The following is a 15366-nucleotide window of genomic DNA, read 5'->3' on the forward strand; positions in this document are numbered from 1 at the left end:
GGGGTATATTCTCGTAAGTAAAATAATAAGTGTAACGCTATAGTTAACTCCTTTTCGTTCCAAAGGTAATTCTCCGGCTTTACTTATTTAATAAACTACTTATAGTACTTCGCAGCAGGTCATCGTTATCCTTTTTCCAATTCGAAGCTTATAATTGTAATTTTAATAGTAAATAAAATAGTTTTTTTTCGGCGAAATATTAATAGGGATAAATGCGATTCGGGGAAAATAATAGCACTTTAAAAAGTTATATATTGCGTTAAATCCGGTAGTTAATATATTATTATTATCGACGAAATAATCGAATAATACCCCCCATTCGGGGTAGTAATTAAATAAATTGGGTAGAGCCGGTCCTACGAAACTATTTTCTATCAGCTATACCCCGAAATCTACGTCAGTTAACGTATAATAGGTATATAGAGAATTAATTATTCTTTAGGGTATTTTTAATTTTTAATATTATTTGTTAACTATAATAAAAATAATTTTATTTTCGTATCCTTTTATTATTGGTACCCCCTAGTAATTATATATACTATCCGTTTAAAGGAAAATCTAGTGTTCTCCCGTTATAATATATTTAAAAAATCCTAATTAGTTGTATATTAGCTACTAAAATTTGACCGTTACTCTGTTAATTGGGCGATAATTTATAATTACCTGTAAATTATTATTGCTTTTAAGGAGAAATTTCGTATAAATTCCCTATAAATTAATACCTGGTATAATTTATCTCGTAGCCTCTATTTATAGTAAAATCCGACTAGTAAATTCCTTTATCCTTAGCGTATACTTTGGTTACTATAATTAATAAGGAATAATTCCTTGGAGGATATTAATAATATATTAAATAAGGTCTATTATTTTAATATTAGCTAACTTTATTATAAAAATATCCCGATAAGTATAGATTAACCGCGTTACTTTTTCCCTTTATTTATTAATTATATATTTATCCCCTAATTGTACGCCTATTTCTTCGATTTATACCTAAATTACTTCTATCGGTTTAATTGTAATGTTACGAATCTCGGGTCTTCGTCCTACGTTTTTATAAATTTTTTAATTTATTACGTACCCTTCCGTAATTAAATATACTGAATATATTTAATTTACTTTTTACCATATTTCACCATTTTTCCCCATTTTTAATCCGGATTTTCCTCGTCCTTATATTATTCTTCGAAGTATATTTTTTCTTTCTATTTACTATTTAATATTTTATTGGGTATTTACCTCTTAAACTATGTTCTATCTTTCTTTTCGATGAGTACTTTTAATATAAACCGCCTATTATTCCCCGCTAACGCCGATACCGTCCGTTTAAAATCATTGAAAATAAATAGGTTATTATAAAGATAGTCTATTTCTATACTTAGCAAAGGCAAGTATATAAGGTTATATTATTATAATATCGCTCCCTCTCCTTCCTCTAGGGTCGTTAGTAGTAGTACTTAGTATAGGAATCTATCCTTTACTACTCCTAGCTCCCTAAATATATATCCCTCTCTTAACTTTTATTTTCTTATCTCTAATAATTTATTTATAATTTATAAAGCTTTTTTTAATAAACTCCTCCCTACTAATATTATTATAATTATATACGTTATAGTATATTACTATATGTTCTTCGCCCTCCTCGATTCTATTAGATATAATATTATAGCTACTCTTTGTTTTTTGGGTTCGTAGACCTATCCTAAATTTAAGTCTACCTCCCGTTTTTTATAATATATTCCTCCTTATATTCTTTTATAACCTTTATTTTATTTATTAATAACGTATACGCTAAATTTGCGTTGACTTCAATATCCTCCTTTTCCTCCTAGTAATCGTCTTTATTGAAATTTTTATTATTATTCTTATTTATTTTTTAAATCCTTCCTAATTTATTTAATAGCACTGCCGTTTTTTCGATCCTATTCTTACCCCGTATAGTAATAGTCTAATAGTAGATATCGATAATTCCCTTAATATAGTAAATCTACGTAGTATTTAATAGAAGGTTATAGGTAGGGTTTTTTCCTTAGGTAATATATATAATAATTTACGCTATAATACCTTCTATTATTAAAGGGAAATATATATATTTATTAATTGCGACCGAGCGTCCGTGCGCTACTATAATCCGGTAAAGTATTTTAGTTCCTTTTATTACTATATTATATTGGGTGGCTGCATTTTCATTAATTATATTTATTAGCACTCCCGTATTTATTAAACATTTACCGATTTCTCTATCGCTTACGAATCTGCGAACGTATCCTAGCGATATATCCTTCGGCTAATCTTCTATATTTTATTCCCCGTTAACGACTTTGTCCGGGCTTATTTTACTAATTATTATTGATTGAGTATATTTCGCGACTCTTTATCCCGGACGTACTACCTATTATAGTCTGAATTCTTAAGCCACTCCGGCGCGTATTTATAAGGATCGATTATATATTTGTATAAAGGATATATTCGGTCCGATTATTTGGTTCCTTATTTATCCGCTTATATTCTAACGATTACGAAGATTGGGGCCTATATTTCGGATTGGAATAGTATTACGTTGCGTTCGCCGCCCCTTTATATTATTATCTACCTATTTAAGCCGTTTCCTATCTTTTTTCAATTCTTCTTTCTATTTTACGTTAGTTTTCTTTAGTATTAGTATTAATAATCTTCTTCGTTAATAATATACTAATCCCGATAATATATTATATATATATATATCCTTTTTTATAAATTCTATATTTCGTTTCCTCTTTAAGTCTAATTCTATAGATAAGGCCGCGTGAACCCGATTAATAATTATTACTACCCCTATTTCTATTTCTTCCTCTTCTTTATCTAGAATCTCTTTTATTCTCCTAGTAAAAGTCGCTGCGCTTTATGGTTTATTACCCTATTTATCCGCCGGGTTATAGTTTAAACGAGCTGGAATTAATTTATTAGTCGTAATGTAATTTGCAATTTCGTTAGGCTTGTATTTAGGTCGTAGGAGTATTAAATATTTACGGATAATATAGGGTTTTAAATAATTGAAATATTTGAAATTGGCCCTCTTCTATTAATAGTATCCTTTTATATTATAGTTATTATTCTTCGTATTATTACTATATTTTACTTTAGGATTAGCCTTATTTTAAATATTAATATTATTCTCGAGCCTAATTTAACTATATTAGTTTGCCGGCCTAGGACTTAATAGTATACCCATTAGGTTCGGTTAAATAATGGGAATTTAACCAGCGGTTATAAATTGCGTATTTTTAAAATATTCCGGAATAGGGAGTAATATCAGGTATATTTAAATTATATAAGCCTATTCTAATATTGTAGGATTTATGTACTATTATTACTATACTTAAGGGAAATATAATTACCCGAACGGTATATAAATGTAATTACCCGATTTAAAAATATAAGAGAGAAGTTAAAGTATAATTGTTAGGGTCTATTTATAAAATATTATTTTACTAAGGGCCTTTAAAAACTAGTCTATAGTAAAACTATTATTATTTAATTTAGTACCTACTAATTCTACGGCCTGAGAGTTATTCAAAAACGGTTTTGCTTTATTATTTAACCGAATAATATAACTGATAATAATTTTCTATATATTATTAAAGGTGATTTTCTCGGTCAATTAATACCTTAAGTCGATTCGTTCTATTTTATAGAATCGGTCTCCGACGTATTCTAATAATTTAATATTAATCGGATCGTAGTTATTAATAAATTAAATATAGAATTGATCGTAGAATTCTTTACATTATAATTCGTTATACTTGTATAATAATTTAGTAGCCTATTTTATATAAACTTCGATTGTTTTGCCTATTTTATAATCGAATATATTAATCTACTATCCGGTCTTTTAATCGTAATCTATAGTATAGAGTTTAAACTTTACTAAGAATTATTTCTTTAAGGGTTCTTATTCGCAGTTAGCCTTAAATAATTTGAAGTACTATTCTTCCTTTATAATACTTCATAGTCCCTTATAAAATATAATGTAATTTTCGCGAATTTCTTCTTCGGGGGTAGTAGTAATTAATCAGTTAACGTACGTTTTAATATCTTCTAAATATTTATTTAAATCTTTTTAAAAGAAATCTAAGAATATATTTGAGAAATCCTTTATAATTAAGTACGGGGTTTGAATAGGAAGAGAAGGGGGTTGTAAAGTCGAAAATAAATTAAACGCCGGTATAAATATAGTAATAAACGTATTTAATATATAGATAGGGGGTATTAATATAGTATTAATTAAAAACTAGGTAATCGCCTTCTAAATTATAATTAAATTAAAATTTATATTATATAATTATTGAAAACGGTTAGTTTAAAATAAAAGTAATATAGCGTTAGGGTCTATATAATCACGGATGCCCATCCGTAATTCGCTATATTATATAATTATAAATAACCAAATTAGGGGGTAAACGTAGATAAATGTGTACGTATATATAATAAATAATAAGATAAGGTATAATTAAGTATAGGTAATAGATAAGAGTAGGTTATTCTAATATACCATTGGAACTTGTATCGTTATAATCCAAATAGGTAAAGTAAGTAATGTATATACGTATATATATTGGGAGAAATCGGGTTGAATCCTAATACGAAGGGTACCCTAACTATTATCGGCTAGACCTAATAGTCCTACACCTCTCCAATTAAACGCTGTCCCGTATATACTTACTAGATATTAAACTGGTATCTCTATAGTATTATAATTACAATATAAAATCTATTAATAATCTATTAATAATTTAGTACGTACCTTCTAAGTAGGTATAAGCTCTCTATTTTAATTCCTCCTCGAACTAGCAGGTTCTCAACCGGACTAGGTTCTTCCTGTATGCACGCGCGCTCCGTCTCGCCGACTTAGGAAACCAGCAGTTGTAATCGTATAATAATCGGTCCCGAGCTCTGCTCCGGTGGAAATTACGTTCGAATATAAATAGTAATAGTTGCTAGGCAATAGAATGGTCGAAATAACATAATCTGTGCGTAATCGAATAATGCGTCGCGCGGTGATAGTTTTCGTTGGTAGTGCCTCTTCGTATTGTGCCTGCTGTGAATTCGCGCGTCGATTAGTGATGATAACTAAATAAAATGTATTCTAAGGTGTCCTCCTTAATTAATATAATACCACCCCCTGGGTAGATCGCTAATGCAATCCGTGATGGACCGCTGAAGAAGGTTCTTTGGGGGTATGAACAAAGGTGTATAATTGGATGATCTGCTAACTAACGGTATATTACCATGACTATGGAATAAATACCAGCACCTAGTGGTCTGTGCGCATAGGCGCACCTTCCAAACTGCGCGGGGGCAGCCTCGCACCGTGCCGCTAATGAACTCAATCAGCCAGACTTCTATCCACTAGGCCTGGCCTTTTTAGGACTAGTATATCAAAGGTGGGTCTCTCGTAGGGCTTGGCGCAATTGCAATTCTGTTATAGTGATCTTTCCTCCTTTGTGAAAGTGTCAAGTGAAAGTTCATGTTTCCCATCACTGTAAGACGAGATGCCCGCCGGAACTGTATCTGAAAAGGTTAGAATGCTTCTTTTCAGGAGGTATTGTAATCTCCTGTATTATCTCACTATCAGCTCCCGTCAGCCCACGCTCATAGTTAACAAGCAACACTATGACCTCGTCTCCAACCTCTGCTGTCGATTATCGAGACCTTATTCTTTTGCGCGATACGCTAGGACCATGGCGCGTTATGCTCAAGACAAGATACCTAGTTACACTCGATTGATTGAAGTCTTTATCGATCGCTAACTCCCGCCTGATGCAACCGCTATGGGCCCCCCATCTTCCAGCACCACGTCACAGGTTTTCACTCACATATAGAATGCCTCAGTCCCCTACAAGTGCCGACAGTGTTCCAGTTGGACAGCAATTCGAATCCCCTGGCTGTGATGTGATGGCGTTATCGACTAGAGCTTTCGTATCAACGTCGGCGCAGTTTCTCGGGCCTGACCAAGCAGAAATACTTCATATTTAATGCATTAATACGCAAAGGTAATATATCACCGATAATAGTCCTCATTTACTATTCTCATACTGCTTGGCTGTGGTGGTGCTTTATGATTGCTCAACTATGATATACCCGGTTTTCTTCCCAGGCATGTAAGATATGCCATCTCAACCTGTTAGTGAGCTGATTCCACCTGGTCATTTTGGGGTCTCACAAAGCCAGTGAGTGGGGGGCTCGCTATAGTCGCCATGTCCCGGGGCCATCTAGTGTTGGCTGTGTTCAATATATCTGTCAGCCTTTTAATCTCTGTCGCAGGACAGTTCCTCAGTTCTTGGGTCAGAGCGGTGACAGCATTGCAGAGCTTGACTGTCTTCTTGGAGTGTACTTCATTCACTGCCGTGACTGACCTATCGCGATGGCCTTGCGGATATTGAAGGCCATGAAAGAATAAAATTAACCGAACCACCTGGTCCCAATTCCGATGCAGTACAACACGTCCACCGCACGCGATGTTAGGTTAGTACTGCATGGCGCCGATCAAGACGTCTTTCACCTCCCCAAACCGGCACAAGTCCATGCGACTTGTCTCTTTCAACTGCATCCCGAGCATGATGATCCTAGCCTTTTCCTGACTTCCACGCCTTCTACCGGGCTTCCATGCGGGTGACCTTGGGTGAGCGAACCAGAAGATGCCCCCGTTTTTATCGGCCGACGCCGAAATCTGTGGTGGTGGTGAGGCCGGATCAACGTGGCATGGATTGGCAGACTGCTGAAGCGAGCGTGGGTGAGAGATGGTGTGTTATGCGGCGGGCAAAAGCAGCAACTGACATCACTAGCATCAGAGACAACCACTCAACACCGCAAAGATTCAAAAAGACCTATCAACAGGGACAATGTTGAGACTTATGTGGTGGTACAAGTTGCTGGGTCAGGTTTGTACTCGAAAGCATTGGCATTACGTAGCAAGGGTTGTACGACTTGAATGCCTTATCAACGGACACGATGTGACGTCTGAATGCTTCCTCCAGGGGCAACTCGCCCACTTTTTCTTTGAAAAGAATTTGGACCCCCGCAATGCGACTCTTTCAACGCTTCCCCTTTCATTTCCAAGCAGCGCAAAACCGTCAACTTCAAGCGGTGGACATCCTCCCACAGGGATACCCCTCTGTGAGATTTCTCATGAGCAAGCTCGCAAGGTCTGGCCTTCCCGTGAAGGTCCAGGAAGAGGATCTTGGCAGTGCCCGCAAGATGTGAAGTGAGGTCCTTTTGATACCTTTCACACATCGGGTCAGAAAAACATTTTAGGTTCGGATCATGCTCGGAAAGGGGGATACCGAAATACCTCAATCACGCCGGTGATGTATAGAGGTTCTAACTTTCTGCACCATTGACTCTCCACTCCGTGAGCTCGTGTGAGTGCAGTCTTTCCAGGTAGAGGTACTGTACCGGGGCCGGTATGTACCTGGCCCCGGCGACCCGTTGGTCCCGGCGGCTGTGGAGACAGATCTGAGAACGGGATTCAGGGCTCAGGCAGATCTGTGGAAATCGAAAATCCAGTTCATCGTTGCAGTTCCAGGACGGCAAGGACGGCGGGCGGGACCCCCTATGAAAACTCTAAAAGCCAATCCTCAAAACATCATGTCATCATATTGTGCAGATAATGATGGAGGTGTTCGTTCCTTCCCACCAACTGACGAGACTGAACTGAAAAAGCCGGCGGCGCCACAGGGGAGTTTTCGCCCCTTTACATAGGAAGTTCCTTGATTCGTCGCCCCTCCCGTTTGTTAGCCACAGTCAAGCCTCTGACGACAGTTCTACTGTACACTACCTATCCAGCTTTCACGTTGTCGTGATTGTAGTGAAACCTAAAAAGAGACTTGTCGATACTTTTCACCTTGGTGAAGCTGTGCTGAAGAGCCTTGCTGCGGCTCGCCTACCAGTCGTTCCTTCAGTTGCAACTGAAAAGACCCTGCGCGCTTGGCCTCCTCGGCCGCTGGAAGCCCCGTAACGTCCAGCGCGCCTTCCAACTTCCAAGCCTTCTTCTTGACTGCTTGGCCATTGGACTTGTTGAGTTTCGCGACATGAGTTGAACGGCTGGTCTAGCCCATCATGGTAAAAAGCTCCGTTCCAGGACTGTCCAAGCGAACACCACGGTTGCGTGCTGGCACCATGTAACTGTGTGGGGATCTCTCTCTTTTTTCTAATCTTTCCGTCAGGTAATCTTTTGAGAAAGCCAGAGGTCGCGTGTCTGAGAAGACGGCGGTTGAAGCTCTCATGAGATGTTGATGAGCTGTCGCGTCTCATAGTTGGCACAGGACGCTGAGCCATTTTGAGCTATCTCTCGAAAGTGACTTTGAAAAGTTGTCAACTTGATGATGCTTCTTACATGGTAGTTTCTGCGCCTTACACCGCCAAAGTGCTATGGCATAGATATGTAACACGTCGCGTGCTAGACAGCTATATTTGTTGTTCACTATCGTTTTAACCAGGTCCACCCAAGTACCTAAGCTCTTTACCTTTCTTTCTTTCACATGTCAGAGTTCCGTCATTGTTTGAGTGAGAAAGTGTGGTTGTGACGGTCGGCGACCAGTAAATTGCGCATTGCGGTTCGTGCATGAAGCTATCTCAAAGAGGTCATCAAATCGCCCATGCAACTTTTAAGGTTTTCTCTCTTCCTTCTCCATCAGGCGCAACTTCAACATCAACAACAGCCTCCACTTGAAGTGGGAATATCCGTTCGGTTCACTGCCCGAGCGTCCGAAACCCCCATGTTCATCCAGACTACCGAAAACACACTAGCAGCACTAACGAGAAGGCATCAGAGAAGCTCCACCCAGTACATTGCGCTGTAAGACGATTTGATGTCGAGATAAGGCGCATGGGAAAATGCAACAAGCTGAAGACAAAACCAGCAAAGTCTTGAGGCCGAGCTGAGATTGATGAATAGGATAGTCGGACACCCATTTCGATCTCAGCGTGCCTGGTATGTGGACGCTAGAATGTGAAAAGAAGCATCTCCCGTCAGTCTGCGAAGTTCGTCACGCTGTCAACGAGATGACAGCGCCCTCGCTGTCCGCTATCACCACTCATCACCTCGCACTGGCCCTGCCGATCCTTGTCCACAGCGAGCCTAGCCTGCTGAACCCAAAATCGCACCTAAAATCGTGGACGCCGATGGACGACAGTGATGCGGGGAAACTGGGCCCATGTCCTGTTTTTTTCCTTTTCTTTTCCTCTCCGCGTTGTTTCAACACCAGGACAGCCCTCCTTCGTTCGGCACCTGTGCAGTTGAGTTGGATGACCGCGTGATCTCTTTTCCCACAAGTTCTTGCCAGTCATTCATCTTCATTCAACGCTTCTTTCCTTATTCTCTTACATGAAATGAGGGTAATAGTTTGTTGCTCGTCGTTGGGGTTGGCGGGTCTGTATGGTTTTCGTTTGAAGTTTGGTGCTTCTGCTTTCTTCCATGTCAGCCGTCTGTTTATCTCTCTGTAGGTTATTCGAACCGTCTTTTCCGTCGATGGCCACGTTCTGGAAAACTGTGATGCTTATCCCTCCATGCCCATCATTGGGGTTTGACCTTCCTACCAGCTGCCTCTGCGTGAGCGAAGCTCTTTCTCATGTCCTGTGATGCTTCAACAAAAGGTTCAAATTGGGCTTCCTGCAGTGACCACTGACCTGCAGGTCACCAGGGGCATCCGCTAGCCCAATCTGGACCTAGCTGAAGTCATTTAGCTGGGTTCTGATTGGTGAACAAGATAGTGCTAGGTACTGAGGTACATTTGACTCTCGCAGGGCCGCGGCATCCCTTTAACTGTGCAAATTTATCATTTTCACATGCACATACCTTAGGTTGTGGTCAATCAGTGGTCCCGATTGCCTGCAGGATACGTTTTGAAGCCTGGGCACGAAGATATCCCAACCTCAATTTCACTCTCAGGCTTCTCGCCCACCTTCCGTTCCGAAGACTCCCGCACTCCGTCGCCCAGATAGACCTGTGGCTTGGCTGTCGGCCATTTCTCGGAGCGCCCCTTAACTTGGCTCACTGATGTGGCTGTGGCTCGGGATGCCCGTGGCCGTGAGTCCGCCCGGTTTTCACCTAGTGGTTCACTTTCAGCTAGTGCTTGGGTCCTTAAATTTCGACCAAAATCAGACATCATAGCAGATGGAGTCCATCTGCTACCAGGCGAGTCCTCCTCTGATACATCATCGAGAAACGACGCCTTAGCCATATCGGTCATCGAAGTTGGCGATATCTCCTGGCACAAGACTGCCGTTGTCGCTAATCTATCACCGCACAACTGGTGACAATCTTTTGTTCACCAAGTTATCTTCAAGATTCCTAATATCGAATACAAAGCCTACCATTATGATTTCTGAAGGGGTGCTAATCTGATATTATCAGCTGGACTCCGGAGCCCGCCGCATCCAGATTCAATAGGTCTGGGCCGCCCATTGGCTTGTTCCCACTTAGATTGATCGGCGGTGGAACGTTGCAATCCTGGACAGCAGCACGCGAGCCTTGCTGATTCGTCCAGCCAAGGGCTCCGTCGACGGATTCCAGTTCTTCACACCTCGAACGCCTGGGCACCCGAAAACTTCCTAGACCACGCGCTCCGCTCTTCTTCTCATATACAAGTCTCCCCGGAATCGGATCTTCTCACCTTGTCACCGAGGCTGTTCCCGCCCCGGCATTGAATTCTGCCCGGAGCGAGCAGCGAAATCGGCCTGGGCAACCGGGATGTCATGACATGTTTTTTTTTCTTTCGTGCCGTAGCTCCTTTCCGATATCAGATCATTTTCACCACTGACGGCGAAGTGGACTCTCTGAAGACCTGGAGCTCTCCACAGATCATCTACAGTAAGGTTGAGATCACGGGGGCTGTACGGCACGGGCGGGTAGTGATACGGGATACCACCACCTGTTTCCTCCACAGCTGTGTGGTTAGCTCTGCAATGCTTGCAGAGAGCGCGCTTCCGGATCGTGATCGACAAAGACAACACAAAGTTACAAGCTCTATATACGAGATACACCCGTCCGAGCTGCTATCCTCACTCGTGGACATACGCTCGTGGACATACGTCCAGGACGTCTTCACCACCTCCGCCTTGGTACCAACCACTGTAAACAGCTGACGGGGACAAATCTCACTGCGGGGGAGGCACAGGCTCCCTCCGCTCCCGAAGGATCGCCACTTTCAATCTCGGAGTTGGTTTTCTCACTGTGTTCGAGGCCATTGTCTGGAGATGCTCCTCTCTGCTTAACCACCAGGTTCTGGAACTTTGAACAACTGCGCCCAACTGCCTCGAGTTTTAACTTCTTCAGATTCCACAGCTGATTGTCTCCATCTCAGTGCTACGTACCCTGATTCGATACAGATACGGGTGTGAGTTGCTGATATACGAGGAGTGCCTGGCGCTCAGCGGCAAGGTCGCGGCATCAGACAGACATACGGACCTGACACCATGGGATCTGATTCGTTGCCTAGACGATTCGTTCGTTGTTGACCAACTGCCCCTTTTCTGTGGACGTCCTTCGGTGTGACGTAAAGCATCGACATTTCGAATCTTGACACTGAGCTCGGGCGGGAAGTACTAGACTTGTAACCGCTTCATGATGACCGCTGTTGAGTGAACATTTCCCACTGGTCTTGCGTCTCTGTCCGTTCGTAACACTGAGTATTTACTGATCTTCGCTTTCAGGCACATGTAAAGACTCAACAAGAAAACTCCGTCGTCTCGCGAGATTCGGTCGAAAAGGGGTCATCTTGGCGTCTTCATTTGCCGGTTAAACACCGAACCGAACAGTCAACTGGGGCACGCTCTGGCTCAAAACTAATATTTCCAACACACGGGGCTGGGAACTCGCTGTAGCCCAGACTCTGACGTTTTCGAACTATCACCCGGACGATGAAACCCACTGCACGACTCTTTACGCGGGGACTAGTCGGAGTGACATCGCTCTTTGTCTATGGTGGTCGATAGGGGAATGCGCGGCGCTAGTCGGCGATGAAGTTTTGTTCACGCGACATGTGTGTGCTGTGTGTCAGTTTGTTGTCGTGTCGACTGTCTGTGTTCTTCGCCGGTCATGAAATTGTTGATAACCTAGGCAGTTGATCTTCTTGCGAGCCATTGAGCGGTTGGGGCTGGACGAGTTTGCTGAACTGGGAATGAAAATAGGTGTTTGAATTTGAGAGTGTCGTGCATTTGCGGCCCTCGAACATGGCCCTGAAATGCCCATTTTGACGAGTTTAAGGGTATCAAATCACATGTAGCGATGCTATATGTGAGTGGCACGTAGAGGTGAGTCTTGAAGTTCTCGGTAGCATCACCTGTAATAGAGTTAGGTACTTGCCATATACGTACTCATCACTTCAGTTGTTTTCAAATCGTAACGGTCGATTCATGAATCCGTGACCAGGTTGTCATTACAAACTCCAACGGATGTATGAAAAGTTTTAGCATTTACCATGCTCATATTCACAGGAGCCACAAACTATGACAAGGAGTAGGATCGGGACACAAGTAGTCGCGACTCAAACGGTCGGGTTGTGCCGTCCCCAGATTGGCGGTTCGGAGGATAAGTATGCAAGAAGGAGCGATGGAGAGCAAGTGGGAAAGAGCGAGCAGTTGAACAAGTTTTGTACGAACGGCAAACTCCTGTATGTTTTGGAAGGAACGAAATGCTCGCTTGTTGCACATTCCCGTTCCAGACCTGTCGTCAAGATACTTTTCGAAACCCTGGCTGCGTCTTGAAGACAGAGTATCTATATCAAGGGAGATCTAAGGGAGAGAAAAACAGAGGGTGGAACACGAAGGAGATTGCATTGCTTCATACCACACGGTTAGCTAAACCGTCAGTCGCACCTCAAGTAGTGTATGATAAATAAATAGACTCTACAGTGAAAAGAACATGAACTCACTAGATGTGTCCATCGAGAAGCGTAGACCTGACATTGCAGATCGTCTTTATATGCACTGAAAAAAGCTTCCTTGTACACGTATCCTCACCCTATAATGTGAATACAGTTTGAGAAGGAAAAAGATGGAGTGGATAACTATTGTCACGGTGCGTCGTTTCTTCATGTCGAAAGGGTTGACCCAACAAAAAGGCCCAGCAGTTGCAATATGGTGGTAGACTCGTTCGCTGGTGTCATCTTGTTGACTGCAGCAGATATGTTGTGAGAAGGCATTAGGCTTGGGGAATGAAGAGCTACATATCGCGGCTGAGGTCTTCTTGGTTCGGCTATTTGTTACCATTGACTCGGCCATAAGATGAAGGTTAAGACTTACCATGAAGAGGTTAGTTGCCGTTGGACCCGAAGCAATGTGAACGGAGCCGTATCAGTTGAGTGTCCCATGAATGAAGGCTTTTGAAGGCGTAGAGCGGCCCATGGTCTGGTAAGACCTACAAGCATCGAGCTCAGGAAGTGTGGCGTATGGAGACATCCAAAAGAAGTGGAAGGCAGAAAGAAGCGACGGTTGACCGCCGCTGTAGATATGTTGCGTTGTTAGTGCAGGTACATTGTGCTCTCTTCAAGCTTGAGAATAGTTGTTTGTAGTTCAGTCGTTTTGTGTCTTATTACTTGTGTGATTCTGCATACAGCAAGTGCCCCACTTATCCCTTTCCGCCCTCAAAGATGATACGAACGCATCAGTCAGATGATTGGAACGTAAAAGCCCTGCTCCTTTTGTTGTTCGTAACCCTCCTCTTCCAGGGCCGCCCGCTGTCACGGTGTTCTCCTGTCTTCCATCCACCTCCCCCTCCGCTATAGCGAGTTCTCAATCTCCATAACCTCCTTGATTCCCTCCTCAATGGTGGCCACACGGGCCTTTTCCAGCCTCTTGAGCGGTCGCCTGGGGTACCCGCCATATCCAAAGTAGCTCTGAATAGCCTGCTTGGTGCCGGCAATGGCAGACTTGGTCAAGAACCAGTCACCCTTGGCAAGGGTCTTCTGAAGCGCAATGGCTTCATCGATCTTGCCCTCTACATACAAGTTCCACACCTTGACGCACACCTTGGGCATCACGTTGGCTCCGCCGGCAATGATACCGCTGCCGCCGCTGGCCAAGGTCTGAACAGCGAAGTCGCACATTCCGCCGAATGCCATGTAGCCAGATCCCTCGGCCCAGGGAGTCTTTGCATCAGTTGCCTGTGCCACTCGTGTGAGCTTGCCGGTGTTTCCGCAGGTGAATTTGGTGCCCACGATGTTGGGATGGGCGGCGAGCTTGATCAGGAGGTCCGAGTCCATGTCGATACCGGCAACGGCTCCGGGATAGTTATAAAGAACTAGCGGCAGAGGGCTCTCGTCAGCCACGGCGATGAAGTAGTCGTGAATTGCTTGCTCGTCCATGAGGAAACGGAAGTATGAGGGTGGGAGAAGGAGCACATAATCGCCGCCAGCTTCCTGGGCGATCTTGCACAACTCAATTGTCCCCCTGACACTGCCTTCTGTTGCGCCAACAATGATGGGTGTGTCCTTGAAACCAGCCTCATCCAACGCTTCTCTGGTGGCGCGAGTTACCGCCGCCTTTTCCTCTCGTGTACAGTGGATAGCCTCTCCATTGGAGCCCATGGTCACCAGACCAGCAAGTCCATCCTTGACCAAGCGTGCGGCGTGTTTCTTGATGGTGGGAATGTCGAGGTCCTCGGTCTCGGCGTCGAAGAAGGTCATAGTCGGGGCGTAGATGCCGCATGGGAGAGGTCTTCTCGGGGCCTGCTGGCCGTTCGTAGCACCATTGGACACAGTCATGGTGGGTGTATGTATGGGCAAAAGCGAATGGGGTAAGTGATTGAAGCCTTGAGGCTTTGGATAGGCGTGATGAACGGAGGAAGCGGCAGAGGAATCAGAAAAAGGAGGCAATGGGCAGAAGGAGCGGGCGCAAGCAAGTAAGGAAACGCCTTCTACTTATCCGAGAAAAGAAAGTTCACGGTGACAAACAGTCCAGCATTGCCCGACTCACTACCCCAACTGTGGGGCGTCATGGTGTGTCGTTGAAGCAAAAAGTTCAGAAGACAGGAGCAGCTCGCTCGGACATTGGTCCGAGGCGGCCAACCAAGGGGCATGGCAAACAGACAGCGGCTAAGTGTTGAAGCGAGCCATTCGATGGACCCGGATGGGGGATGGTGATGGAGGAGGAGATGTCATGGAGGGGCTTACCCCAGGGAGATGACAGCCGGACGGGGGGTGGTAGGACGGAGCAATATGTATGGGGAATATATGGGGAAACAAATCACGCATCCACCTCTTCTTTGTCCAAAATGCCGCCTTAACTCGGTTTGGTATGGCGGCGAGCGGGAAAAGGATGGAGTCATTGGGGAGGAATGGCGGCGGCTTATGTCGAAATCGAGGATTCCGGGTCATTGGGCTCCGCCAA

The 15366-nt window shown here is 43.4% G+C and overlaps 1 protein-coding gene across 1 annotated transcript; it reads right to left on the minus strand.

Moving 5' to 3' along the window:
* Positions 1-13489: 13489 nt before the first annotated feature.
* Positions 13490-14950, minus strand: B0H65DRAFT_126385 (uncharacterized protein). Its single transcript, XM_062820747.1, has one exon. The coding sequence runs from the start codon at positions 14739-14741 to the stop codon at positions 13758-13760; it is 984 nt and encodes a 327-aa protein (XP_062684881.1). The 5' UTR covers positions 14742-14950; the 3' UTR covers positions 13490-13757.
* Positions 14951-15366: the final 416 nt, after the last annotated feature.

Source organism: Neurospora tetraspora (genome assembly GCF_033439725.1).
Source record: "Neurospora tetraspora strain CBS 560.94 chromosome Unknown B0H65scaffold_2, whole genome shotgun sequence".
Lineage (NCBI taxonomy): Eukaryota > Fungi > Ascomycota > Sordariomycetes > Sordariales > Sordariaceae > Neurospora > Neurospora tetraspora.